This window comes from Biomphalaria glabrata, chromosome 1 (assembly GCF_947242115.1).
Source record: "Biomphalaria glabrata chromosome 1, xgBioGlab47.1, whole genome shotgun sequence".
NCBI lineage: Eukaryota > Metazoa > Mollusca > Gastropoda > Planorbidae > Biomphalaria > Biomphalaria glabrata.
The window spans coordinates 17429262-17443216 of record NC_074711.1 but is presented as its reverse complement, the minus strand read 5'-3'; the positions used below and the strand labels follow the sequence as shown (position 1 = coordinate 17443216).

At 32.1% G+C, this 13955-nt stretch overlaps 1 protein-coding gene and 1 long non-coding RNA gene across 2 annotated transcripts in view; both read left to right on the top strand.

The window, feature by feature from the left end:
* The first annotated feature begins 1921 nt into the window (after positions 1–1921).
* Positions 1922–13955, top strand: part of LOC106074184 (transient receptor potential cation channel subfamily M member 3-like) — a 31253-nt gene continuing 19219 nt past the window's right edge. Inside the window, exons 1-3 of the mRNA XM_056025672.1 lie at positions 1922–2049; positions 6543–6862; positions 7327–7445. Coding sequence (XP_055881647.1) covers positions 6626–6862; positions 7327–7445 — 356 coding nt within the window. The 5' untranslated portion in view covers positions 1922–2049; positions 6543–6625. The remainder of the gene's footprint in view (positions 2050–6542; positions 6863–7326; positions 7446–13955) is intronic.
* On the top strand, positions 7889–13927 carry LOC129925681 (uncharacterized). The gene is made up of 5 exons (XR_008777374.1): positions 7889–8613; positions 10085–10227; positions 10647–10746; positions 11157–11270; positions 11929–13927. It is a non-coding gene; the product is annotated as an uncharacterized LOC129925681 (long non-coding RNA).

Sequence of the window (13955 nt, the reverse complement as noted above, 5' to 3'; positions counted from 1 at the left end):
ATCATATCGTGTTGGCCGGCAGTCTATAAGTAGTTACATCAAGAAGTAGTTATGTATGACAAATACACTCTGATTGTCATAGAGTCTAGTCCCCCTCCCCTATTTGGTCCACAGAAGTAGTGACATAGTATTTTTATCTTGAAGCTCTTTCATCTCATTAAAGAGATTTGATAAAGCCTTTGATTTTCATCGCCCCATCCCTATTTGGAGCCATCACAAGGTTACTAACTGTGATGCCATTGTAACATTTCCCGAATCTGTTATAAAAGCAGTTCCCTTCCACTCTTCAAGCCTATCATTACTTTCTCTACCTTGTTGTAGATATTGCTTGTTCTTATATTGTGCATTGTTTTTCATTCAATATGATTATAAGTTACCGTACATAATAAGAGAAGGATAAAGAACTTGTACTTATAGCTACCATATTTTTTTTTAACAGCAGCATATGGAGCTGATGAAAAAACATGGGACAAATCTGCAGAAATGCTTGCAGCTGCTACACTACTGCAAAGAGACATCTATACATTCTCACCAAACCACAACAAAACCAAATACTCATGGCTATTATTAAAACCTTTATTTCATGATGCAAACACATACATACTATCTCACACAGACAACCATATATGCTGCAACATAACACTATTGCATACAAATGGTAATCACTTTGATGTGGTTGTACCACAAGAGGCCACATGTAACCGTTTTTTTGCCAAATCCACTGCTTGGAGTATGATGATTTAGCCTAAATTTTTAAGTGTTGATTAATATTTCATCTTACAATATATTCAGATTAGATCTATTTGGCTATTTGATTTTTTTTCTTGCCTTTGTATTTTATTACATAAAAATACATAGAAATATACCCATTTTTTAAAAGATACCACATTTTTCTTTTGCATGTCATTAATTTCATCATTAAATAACAATTTTTATGTCCATTATTTTCATGTATTTAAAGTCAGGGTACCGGTATCTATTTATTTAATTACTTTTATTTTGCCAATAAAAGATATTTTGTTAGGCTTAGAGTTATTTTTTTTATTTTTCTATTAATTTTTTTGTCTGTTGTTATTACTTTAACTACATGATTTTAATTTCGATTTTTAGTTATTTTTCAAAGTACAAAAGATTGTTTGCATTTTAAATGAATTTTAATATTAGATCTAATAGCTGCTAGAAAGAAAGACAAAACAGCAACAGAAAAAAGTTGGCAAGTAATTCAAGGGAGATAGTCTAGTACTAAGCCTTAAAACCAAAATGGCGTATTTCCAATGACAATATATGGTAATAAGAAATAAAACTTAAAAAATATATATTTTAAAAACTATTTATCTCCGAGGAAATCAAATTACATATTTGTAATCTGCATTTTTTTCTGCATATTCTGAAAATATAAGAGAAACCTAATTTAGCGTTTCTAGTGTCGTATACTAATACCGATCTAGATTATTAGATATAGATCTAGTATCTAGAGTTGTTAATAACTAATACTAGATCTAGATTGACTAAGACTAAGTAGTAGATCTAAATCTAATACTTAGTCATAGTAGAGATCTAGAGTCTAGAGTTATTCTAGACTCTACTTCTACAAATCTTGAAAAATCTATTCTAGATCTAGATCTATTCAATTTTTTTTTCGAATTTTATATTTTTCCCCTCTTGATCTACAGCACTGACCTAAATTTAAACGTAATATAATTTGGACCCATACACATTTCATTTGGTTGTTGTTTTTTAAATCGAGAGAGAGAGAGAGAGAGTACACAGAGAGAGAGAGGGGGAGACCTAGAATAGATCTATAATCTAGAACTACTTTTTGCATCTGAAGCATCCTTATTAGATTAAATGAAAAAGTTGTACAGCAATATAAATAATCTATATAGATCTACTTATAATATACTTTTATCGCATGTTTTTTATTTTAAAATAGCGAAAACAAAAATATAATCCAGCCCATTATTATTAAACCCAACAATGCCGCCATTACGATCCATGGCAGCGGTATAAACATCCGTTTGTGAAAATGGAAATTGGAACCCTAGAAAAGTAGAATATTAGAATAATTTAGAATTAGAATAAACTTAATAAAGGTCCAGAACTGGAATACAGATTAGATAGATATAGATTAGTTCTTTAGTTTTTTTAGTCAGGTAGACCGTGACCCTCTACGGCGTCTACGGTTCTAGATCTATATACTATATAAGTAAACCTAAAGTATATAATATAGTAAATATAGATAGTATATAATTATTATAATTATTATATTATATAATTATTATAAGTATTATAATAATACTTATTAATACTATATTATTAATAATACTATATGATGGATCTAGAATCTTAATTATCTAGTATCATTAATATCTAGACTCCAGATTTTTAGCGGCCCCCGAAAGGGAAAAGACACTATTAGTTTTGTGCGAAATGTCTGTCCGTCTGTCCCGTTTAGATCTCGTAAACTAGAAAAGATATTGAAAATCCGACATCACAATATTTTAGACCATTCAAAGTTCTGATGCAACGGCTACTTTTTTTGTTCCTGAAAGCGAAAAATCTAATTTTTAAAATCAGTTATGCAAGCAGTTTTTTAAAGAGAAAAAGCTAATTAGTATGCATTATAAGTTAGACCTAATTTAAAACGAATAGTAATCTTGTAAAGACTTCAGTTAGGCCAGGAGAGGCCATACCAATATACATCAATGCGCTTGACCCCCGAACCGGGGGTCCCGTGTTCGAATCCTGGTGAAGACTGGGACTTTCAACTTCGGAAACCTTGGGCGCCTCTGAGTCCACCCAGCTCTAATGGGTACCTGACATTAGTTGGGGAAAAGTAAAGGCGGTTGGTCATTGTGCTGGCTACATGACACCCTCGTTAACCGTAGGCCACAAAAACAGATGAACATCATCTGCCCTATAGACCACAAGGTCTGAAAGGGGAACTAGTTAGGCCAGGTTCACATCTAACTTTGCATTTACTTGCACCTATCCTTTGATCTGCTGTACCGTTGGGGCACTACACAAGATCTGTCAACCTTCTTTCTCCATTCTTATCTCTCATTTGTCTTTGATATAATTTTATTTGGATGTTCTTTCTGAAAATATTAAAGCCTACGTGGGTGGACCAGTTCGGGGGCCGATTTTGAGTTTGTGTTTCCACACAAACTGTCTTTGTAATCTTGTTTAGTAATTAGGTCTATAATCTATATTAATATTAATTATATAATACTAATAGTAACTAATACTATTAGATTAGACTATTAGTAATAGTGTGTAGTGGGAGGCGTAGTAGTTACAGTGTAGCTACTCAGTGTTATTGTTACATTGTAGTAAAAGTAAATACTAAATAAAGTAGATGTAGACCTATAATCTATATCTAGTACTAGAAAATCGGTCATCTAAATCAAAAGTGAAATATTGGTCTTAAGGAGAAATATACTAGCTATATACCATTCCTACCACTGATTGATCAATTTCAAACTCAAACTATTTACATTACTTATCAATTTTATTCTTTTTGACTTTCAACTGATCTTAGAAATATATTAATTACCACAATTTAAATAATATAGAAAATACTTTCTTTAGTATTTTTTATAATAGTGTTACAAATGAACAGTGACAAGTAGAGGTCAATATGTGACCCCAGCGAGATGACACAGCAGCCAGTGTTCTCTGGAATCTACGCGTATAAACAAAGACAGGATATGACGTGCCCTGACGTGTTGTTCCAGAGGACGAACTGATCTACGAAGGGGGCAGTGTTACAAATGAACAGTGACAGTAAGAGTTCACTACGTCTGACCTCGGCGAGATGACACTGCAGCAGGTGTTCTCTGGAATCGACATGTATAAACAACAACAGGATGTGATGTTTCCTCCCGTGTTGTTCCAGAGGATACTAGCAGTGTTTGTGCAACTTTGGAGGAGCGATTAGGGACTCTATATAAGCCAGAGAGTTAATGTGAAAGTCAGTTGTGAGTGAGTCGTCGGTACTGTTGTCTACTGTGCGAGACAGTAGAAGAGAGATGTGTACGACTCGATGCAAGTTAACTAGGGTAGAGTTAACTGCAGTGGACTACTGTCGTTAAAGTCTATACATCGAACTACAGTGGACTTGAGCCGTTACAGTCGATACAGTCGATGTAAGACGTATGCGTCTCTGATTCGGTAGACTTGAGTACGACTTGGTTCAGCTTTGGGAGACCTGGAGCGACACTGGGAAGTGTGTCGTTGGTCTGTTCTGTGGAATACGGCTCGATGCAAGTTGAGAAGAGAGGAATTGCAACGAAGTGAAAGATGAATTGCAACAAAGTATAGTTAACTGTAAACTGACATATATTGTACAGTCTTCTACGCTACATGTTACAGTGACGAATTGTTAGAGTTAATAGTCAATATAGTTATATGAAGCTGAGAGTTTAGTTGTCAAGTTCTTTGCAGTGTTTTTATTTGTGTGCCTACTAGTACATCTAGCCAGAAGATTCAGAAATACGTAACAATATTAAAAATTTTGTTTAACATAAATATTTATTTAATATGATTTTCTTAAATTAATTTATTTATAAATCATAATTGCTATTAATAAAGTTTATTATTAATCAAGATCTATCCCTCTTGAAAAAATTAGCTGTCACATATTGGGGAGCTAATCACAACATACTGAAAAAGACCTATACCAGTTACGTAAGACCTGTACTAGAATATGGTGCCACAGCATGGGGCTCAGCAGCCCAAACCAACCTAAGAAAAATAGACAAGGTTCAAAATATTGGTCTATGGATAATGACAGGAGCAATCAAAATAACACCCATAAGAGCTATGGAGGAAGCCACAGCCCTGATCTCTCTGGATGAAAGAAGAGAAATTAAAATCCTTTCCCAATTCACTAAATTGGAAACCTTGGAGAGGCACCCACTCAGAACAAAAATCCACAAAACTGGCACAAAAAAACGTCTCAAAAGGACCAATTTCATACAGGAATATCTAAACCTAAAAAAGAAACACCAACTTGAAAAAATTACTCTGGAATCCTCGATACACTATAATGAATCTCCACCCTGGGACGAAAGCCCTCTTCCTACTATAAGGGACCATATTGAAAACATTTTTAAAAAATCTGATTATAGACCAACAGAGCTCAAGGAAATAGTGAACTGTTTTCTACATACCAATTATCCTAGCAATCAGTGGATCAGAGTTTACACGGATGGCTCATCCCATAAAGCCACCACAAATGGAGGAGCTGGAATGCTTATCAAATGGCCAGATGGAGGAAAACTCGAAAAATCCATTGCAACTGGAGAGCTCTCTGACAGTCACAGAGCAGAAAGGGAAGCACTAGCACTATCTGCTACCATGCTAGCAAATCATCCAAGTTCCTCACACAGTCAGATTGTCTTTCTAATCGATGCGAAAACAACCCTCCAAAGCTTGCAAAACTCTGATTCCTCTTATATTAATAACCTCAGAACAGCACTTGCAAAGCTCAACAACAACAGCAAAAAAACTGTTATTCAATGGATACCAGCTCATATACAACTAGAAGGAAATGAGAAGGCTGACACACTTGCCAAGAGTGGAAGAACTAACTCACAAATAAACTCTGCACTCTATCCAGAAGAATTGAAGAAATTAATTGTAAATAAAATAAATGAGAAATGGACGAGCTCTCATCCAAATCACAAGAAAGATGACGCTTACTATAAGCTATCCCGACAAGACTAATGTCTAATCTTTCAACTCAGGACCAGACACAACAGATGTACCGGAAGCTCAAAATTAGAACCAGTGAAATCTGCCCATGTGGAGTATCACCAGAGAATGCTGACCACGTCCTCCAAAACTGCTCTCTTTATCAAGAGGCCTGTATAAGACATTGGCCCCAAATCACCCCAATAGAAAGAAAACTATATGGAGAGCTCCCTGATTTGGAAACCACTTCGCAGTTCATCTCATGTATTGGTCTAGTCATCTGAACACTCCAACATAACAATGAGAACGAAGAAGAAGAAGAAATCAAGATCTTTAATTACTTTATCTACTTCACGTATGTTCTAGTACATCAATTAATGTTGCTTCAACTCTATGCGCTATTTTCTTAATTGTTGAAAATTATTTTATTAGTTGCAAAATCATATAAATTACAAACATTCCTTCAAAGAAGAATATAATAATGTCTGACACACATCTATGTGTCAATTAATCTTTTAAGCATGATAATTATAGAGACTTATATATTATATACAGATTGTTTTTTCTGGCTGTTTCAGGCAACCCATTTTATATAGTATAAGAATTTGTCCTAGCAAGAATTTATCCAAGCATTACTTTAAATCTAGTTACGATTGGATATTTGTTATTAAAATATTAAAAGTATAATAGTTCTGTAGATACTCAACACATACTTAATAGATAATAAAATATTTGATTTACAAGTGTCATATATGATAGTGTCTTTATAATTAAGGTTAGTCTTATATAGGAATAGACATGTAAAAATGTGTTATGCTTCTGAAAGTTCTTTTACATCTTTACAGAAGCAAAGGTTTTTAAAGAAGTAGTAAAATTATCATTGTGAAAATGATTTCCTTGCTGGTGCTCATGCTGTGACAGATGTAAAATGACATCTGGCAGTAGAATTTATCCATCTAACAATGATATTAGCAGAAATTTTGGAATGAATGGACCTTCATTATCCAAACAATCTGCATCATCCATGATGGCCCAAATACCACTTAGTCCATCAAAACAACTAGACATTGGAGCAGCTAGCATAAGTCAACAAAGGAAACCACCGTATAAGAACCATATATATAGAAGTAAAGCAAATGAAACTGATCAACAAATTTTAGAAGACGTAAGATATATTTTGCTTATGATAATTTAATATTCTTTACAAAAAATCTCAAATTAATTATTTTAGTAGATGTGGTATATAGTATGTGATTTGTATGTCAGGGTGATAAAGCCCTTGGCTTCTAAACCAGGAGGCCAGGAGTTTTAACTTTTTAGGATGCCCCTGAGTCCACCCAACTCCATTGGGCAAACAACATACTTTACTGTGTTTGCATGTATCAAATTTTTAAAATCTTTAAGATATTAATATTTTTGTCTCTTCCAAAGCACAGCAAGTTTAGATCGAATTAATGCCAGCTTATGTGCCATAATGCTTGCATCTTTAGTTTTGTTGAAGTCAATGTAGGAATTTTTGTTTACATTTTAAAATTATTTTATATCACATGTATGGAAAATTAATCTATATTACACTCTCTGTCATATTTCATCTTTTTTTTTTCTTTTTTACTGATTTCATTTCTTAAGATACATTTAAAGTATGTTGAGTTTATCAAGCGTCATTTCCACCAAAAAGAATGCAGTCTATTTATTCCAATACCTGGACAATGTGGAAAAGGAAAAAAAATTAAAGCCAAAGATCTAAAGTAAGAAATATTTACTTTTACTGAAACTGTAATTATATTTTAATATATGATATTATATTTTTATTATATAAAATAGTAATGACATTATTACAAAAGTATATGGGTTAGTGTCACACAAAATATGTATTTTTAAATTGTCTGCATAATTCCATATTGTCTCATATCTAATCTGTATTCACTTTTTGCATTTTGAAACGGCAAATAATTTGGGTTGAGCTTCTATTTGGGCCACAGTTAACATTCATGTCCTGAAACTTCAAACTCGTAAATAGATTTTTGTATCAAAGCAACAAGACACTGTTGTTGTTTTTTTCAATACTATTTAGTCAGTGTTTAAGTTACATGCATTTAGTAACTGAAAAGAAAGACAAACATATTTGCAAATAATATTGTTATAACCTTGCCATGCACACTGCCATCCAAGATAGTGCAGAAAGAAGGTTCGCACTATACCCTATAAACATAGCCCCATCGAAACCATTCTGTCGCGGTCTGGGGTAATATGGTTTCATTGGGTAGATTGACCTACTTACAATCGCCCCTATAAAAACGTTAACGGATCGGTGTGGGATTTTAGTTATTGGGCCGTTAACGTCTTTCCGCTTTCGTGCCGGTGTGGGATTTCCCCAATCACGCCAGAACCAACATGATGAAATCTTTATTATAACATAAAAAACAATATTATGATGTTTTAAAATGTAGTATTAATCGTCTTAAAGCTAAATGTTGCTTTGAATCCTTTTTGTAAGTAATATTAAGATTTAAAAAAAAATTAATTAGGGTTCTATTGGGGAAATCCCTAACTGGAATAGTGAAGTTTTACCCGTATGGGCCCAATGCAGACTTTTCGTAATCAAATAGTGTGTGTGTGTGTGTGTCTGATTTTTTAATGTGCACACTAAAAAAATATATCTATATCTAGTAATATTTAATCACACATAGAATCTAACGTTAAAGGAGAACATATTTGTTTTTTTGTTGTTTTTTTTTTAGATTTAGATTTTAAAAAAATGTTTTATACATTTTAACATTTTTTTCGACCAATGAAAAAGAAGCATTTATTTCTTTTAAGCTCGCGATATTCGGCACAAACTGGATTATTCAGTCTTCACTCTAGAGCGTACACACGTGGATCAAATTAGAGCTAGCTAGATCTAGATCTAAATCTGTTAAGTTATTAGTTATACTACAAGTTATAGAGCTATAGTCACTCTAGTCCAGGTCTAGTCAATCTAGACTTTCATTAATATAATAGATCTATTATAAATAATTATATGAGCTGTACTTCTTGATATCAATGCATATGTTCTTCAACTCATGGCAGCAGCCATGGAAATTCAATTGGAATGGTCGTAACTTATAAGTTAAAGTCTTAAGCCTATCACAAGTACAGATCATCATCAGATGAAGAATCTCTAAGTACTCTAACACTACTAACAGATCTAATCTAGATAGTAGATTAGGTCTAGACTTAGAATAGATTTATAGATATATCTAGATAATCTAGAATGCTAAGAATCTAGATCTAGAGATTCTATAGATCTCTCTAGACTAGTTTTATTATAATATCTAATAGTAGTAATAGGCTACTAGATCTAGTACGATATAATATTATTAATATATATATTATATCTAGACTTGAGACCTATTAAATCTAGATCTAGACGACTTAGACTTAACTTGAGTGATTAACACTCATGCGTTATGACTAGATTTACTGATTTACTATTTAGAATAGATTCTAGATCTAGATTCTAGAATCTACCATGAAATGGCTAATGCATCTGCAGCATAGAATTAGATTTAGTTAAAAAAGGACTTACTAGATCTTAAATCTAAATCTACTACCTTTTAACTTTTAGGGCAGAATATTAGATCTAGTCTATATATGCCTATCAGGGCCTATCTAGTCACGTAACTGTAAACTAATACTTAGACTTAGGACTTTGGACACTTTGGTATATTAATATAATAATTATTATACTCATAGTACTCATACTCATATATAGTTAATATAGATTTTAGTTCTATTCTAATTCAAATATTTTGAGGTTAGAAAAAATTGACCTAGACTTATAAGATATACTAAGACTTAGTAAACTTAGATCTAGATCTAATAAAAGATAGTCTAGATTACTCTAGATTCTAAAATCTAGTTGTTATTAGAAAATTTAGTAGATATAGAATAATATTTAATTAATATATTGTTAATACAGACGAATCTTTAATTTTTTCATACTATAGGCGATAGGTCATTTAGATTAAATAATTCTAGATCTAGTAACTAGTAACTAACTAGTTATAGTCATAGACCTATAGTATAGACTTATAATCTTATAATATAGATATTTACTTTGTAGAGACTAATGTACAATATTAGGCCTACACTCCAGATCTTGAAAATCTAGTCTAGAGTTTAGAATGTTTAAATTTATACAAATAAATAAAATCAAACGTTTATATTGGTTTTAAAATCAGATATTGAGATATGTCTAGAAAAATATGTATATATATAGTATATCTATATTAGGGGCCTATATATAATAGACTAACGCCACTAACGGCTAACCCTATAGCTGCTTTAGACTATAGCCCTATATTGACATTGTTTTTGTTTTTTTTTTTAAATGTTCCTTCAGAGTTGAAGATATCTACTTGGTAGTCTAAACCTCAAAGGAGCTTAGGGAAGTGATGGCAGTTGCAGGGTATGAACCAGACGACCATGCAGAGACCAACGAGGCGACCAAACAGTCCATCGTGTATACCACATAACCAGGTCCAGGTAGCGTTACATCTTTATTTTTCACCAATACTCAATATATGTTAGATTTTATTTTTTGTAAATTTTAAAGACTCTAGGCTCTATGTAATAGAATTAAATAGATCTATACAGATCTAGAAATTCTAGATCTATAAACTAGACATAGATCTAGATTATATTTAGATCTAGCTAGAATATCTAGAGGTCTTAATACTAATTATTATATTATACATTTTTCTACAATTTGATCTAGGATTCATTCTATAAGCTTAGCTAAGGCTTAGGCTTTTTAAAATTTCATTGTGTGGATACTGTTAAAGAAAAAATACAGTGTCTCATCATTAGGCTATAGCAACAGTTTTTCTTATAACCATACCATAAACATTTCAGGATTTGTCTTTATTGTAATTTTATTTATTTTTTTTATTTTTTTTTTTTAGAATGCCAGTTTTCTTTAAGGGCAGCTGACAATAAGAATTGTCTATGTATGCACTACAAATGCTGTTCAATATCTTTTCATGAGGAAGCCTGCTCAAAAAGGTACAAATAATAAATTTTTCTTTAAGATTACTGATCAGTGACACCCCCCATCCCCCTAAACCAAATGAAAATTTTAATGAGATCAAATCGATTAAATAAAGAAAATGTAAAATAAATGTTAATCTTGTGAAACAATGTTCGAGAAAAATATCTTCAGCTTTTTGTAATTTCACTGAGATTTAAGTTCATTATTAATTTGCATAAAAAATTATAATGAACATTTATACAATGAAAATAGGGCCTACATAGAATTGTTTTTGACCTAATGTCATTATATAGCAACAATCCTTCTTGTATACCTTACCTTAAACATTTTGTGTTTTGCCTCTATTGTAATATTATTTTTTTTTTGCATTCTTTAAACATTTTTTATGTTTTTATTTATTTATTTTTTTATTTTTTTTTAACAGATCGCCACATTTTCTTTAGGGGAAGTTGACATTAATCTTTTAGGTTAATAATAACCTATGCATGCAGTACAGATGCTGTTCATCATCTTTTCATAAGCAAACCTGCTCAAGAAGGTAAGAATTAAATTTTGCTTTTAGATTACTGATCAGCAATCTGAAAGTAAATTGTTAATGGGATGGAATTTATTAAATGTAAATAAAGAAATGCTATCCTAATTTTGAAATATGCTGGTTGTGTTTTTTTTTTAATGTTTTTTTAAAGTTTCACTGTGATAATTGTTTATTTTAATTCTAGAATAACTTTTCAGCCAACTTATTTTTAAAATTACCATAGAACTCTAATTACAACAGAATATAGTTGTATTAGTAAGAGCCTGTGATAAAGTTAATATAAATAAATTGGACAAAATATAATATTGAATGAATTGAAGCCTAGCTCGATCTAGTCTGCCATTGCACTTTTAGCATAGTCAAATACCAGTGCCACATTTTCTGACACCAATTCATAACATTTAATATAAGGAGAAGATTGAACTCCAAATTTTGAAATACCATTAATTTTTGTGTTGCTTAATAGGCTTTAGAAGCAACCTAATTTTTGAGCACCGTTTATCATCAAGGGCTGGAAATATAACCGTTAATAAGTATGTCCACATAGATAAATGTAAGGTCTTCTGATGTTTAATTGTTAGATTCTTATTATTATTAATTCAGCTTGAAGGTAGTTTTATTACATGACTATAATATTTATTTGTTTGTTTGTTTGTTCCAGCTGCTGCATGGAAGTCAAAATATGAATTATTGCCACCAGTCTTGAAGTCAGCTTGTAAAGAATGCTAAGAATTGAATGAAAATGCTGTCTTGATATCTTGTTTGTGCTGTTATATTTGTCTTTTGTGTTGGTTAATTATTCCATGAATAAAAAATAAAAAAAAGTTAATTGTGTAAGTTTGATTTAAGAATAAATGATCAGAGCATGCAAGTCTTATATAGTACGTTACCAAAAATTGTATTGTTTGATAGTGTTCAAACCCAAAAATGTAATTTAACTTGTCCATTACTTTATAAATATGTTGACATTATAGCTAGATGTATATAGAAATCATGCACTGATTCAATTATTATAATTTCCAAATAATTCTATTGCTAGATCTAAATCATCAGTGTGAAAGTAGACCTATGTAAAAGGTTAAAAATCTCATACTAAACCATTGAGCTGCATTTGAACAAAAAGGGCATTATAAACAAAAAATCACTAATGAATTTGTTTTAAACTACAGTATTGAAAAACATTAAAGATTATTCCTAATTAAGCCATAATAAAATTTAATGACTGAACCATCGGAGACAGTATTTGCATGATAATACCTAATTGAGCCCTAATAAATATTTCAGTTACTAAACCATTAGGGCCAGCATCGGACCGATAATGGCACAATAAGGGTTATCCCTAATTGAACCCTAATTAATATTTCAATTACTAAACCATTATGGCCAGCATCGGACCGATATTGGCACAATAAGGGTTATCCCTAATTGAACCCTAATTAATATTTCAATTACTAAACCATTAGGGCCAGCATTGGACCGATAATGGCACAATAAGGGTTATCCCTAATTGAACCCTAATAAATATTTCAGTTACTAAACCATTCAGGCCAGCATCGGACCGATATTGGCACAATAAGGGTTATCCCTAATTAAACCCCAATGAAAATCTCAGTTACTAAACCATTGGGGCTAGTATGGGCTTGATTAGGGCGCGATTCTGGAAATCCCCAATGAATCCGGAAGTGGGTTTACCCATTCTGGGCCGATATTGGCACGATTAGGGTAGCCCGTATTGGTCCCTTATGGGAACCTAATGACGCCAATGTGCAAACGGTATGCGCGCCCATTAGGGCGCGATTTGGGCTATTTAGGGCTGCAATTAGGGCAAAGGGGGATAACCCTAATTAAAACTGATACTGGGCCGTAATGGGCATGTTTATAGGGTAAGTGACAAGACTAAGTCGGATGTTGACATGAGAGAGAGAACAATTGCCGCCCAAGTAGAGAGCCAATATGGAGATGCTCTACTCAAGGCAGATGCCCTTTGTGTTTGTCATGTCTCCGTGTAAATAAACGTTTATGTCTTGTTGAGTTGCCTCACTTAAGTTATTACAATATTAACAAATAAGCTAAAGTGACAATGACATTAATACAAAAGTTTAATGGTAAGTGGCCCAAACAAAATATATATAATCTTTAATATATAAAACCCAATGTCATTGCTGCCTTCCATTTCAGCCAGCTTATCCCTGGATTATTGTATTTAAAGGTGTATGGCATTATTTTGGCTTTTCCACCTATTAGCATATGATCAATGATGCTGATAACAAAAGCTAGGTACCTTTATCAATGTTTTAAGTCACACTTGCACCATTACCCACTGACTGTCAAAACAGTGACATGTTGCTAAGGAGGGAAACTCATGACTTGGAATGGAATTGCTACTGTGGTTTACACTAGCATCTATACATTTTTTTCTGAACTTCAACCTTAACCACTAAGGCATGGCTTATATTCATAGTTTAAATAATTTAACTATTTTGTAATTTGTCTCAATCTATTTTAGACATTAGGGTAAAGTGAACTACGAAAATTTTAATGTTTGTGTATATAAGTCTTTTGCTATTAACTGAAAATAAGTCTTTATTTATAAATATTGAGTTTGTAGATACAAGCAAATATTTTTATTTTTTTATTATTGAAACTCATGCACTGCTACTAATAAATTGACCATAATTTAAAAATTCA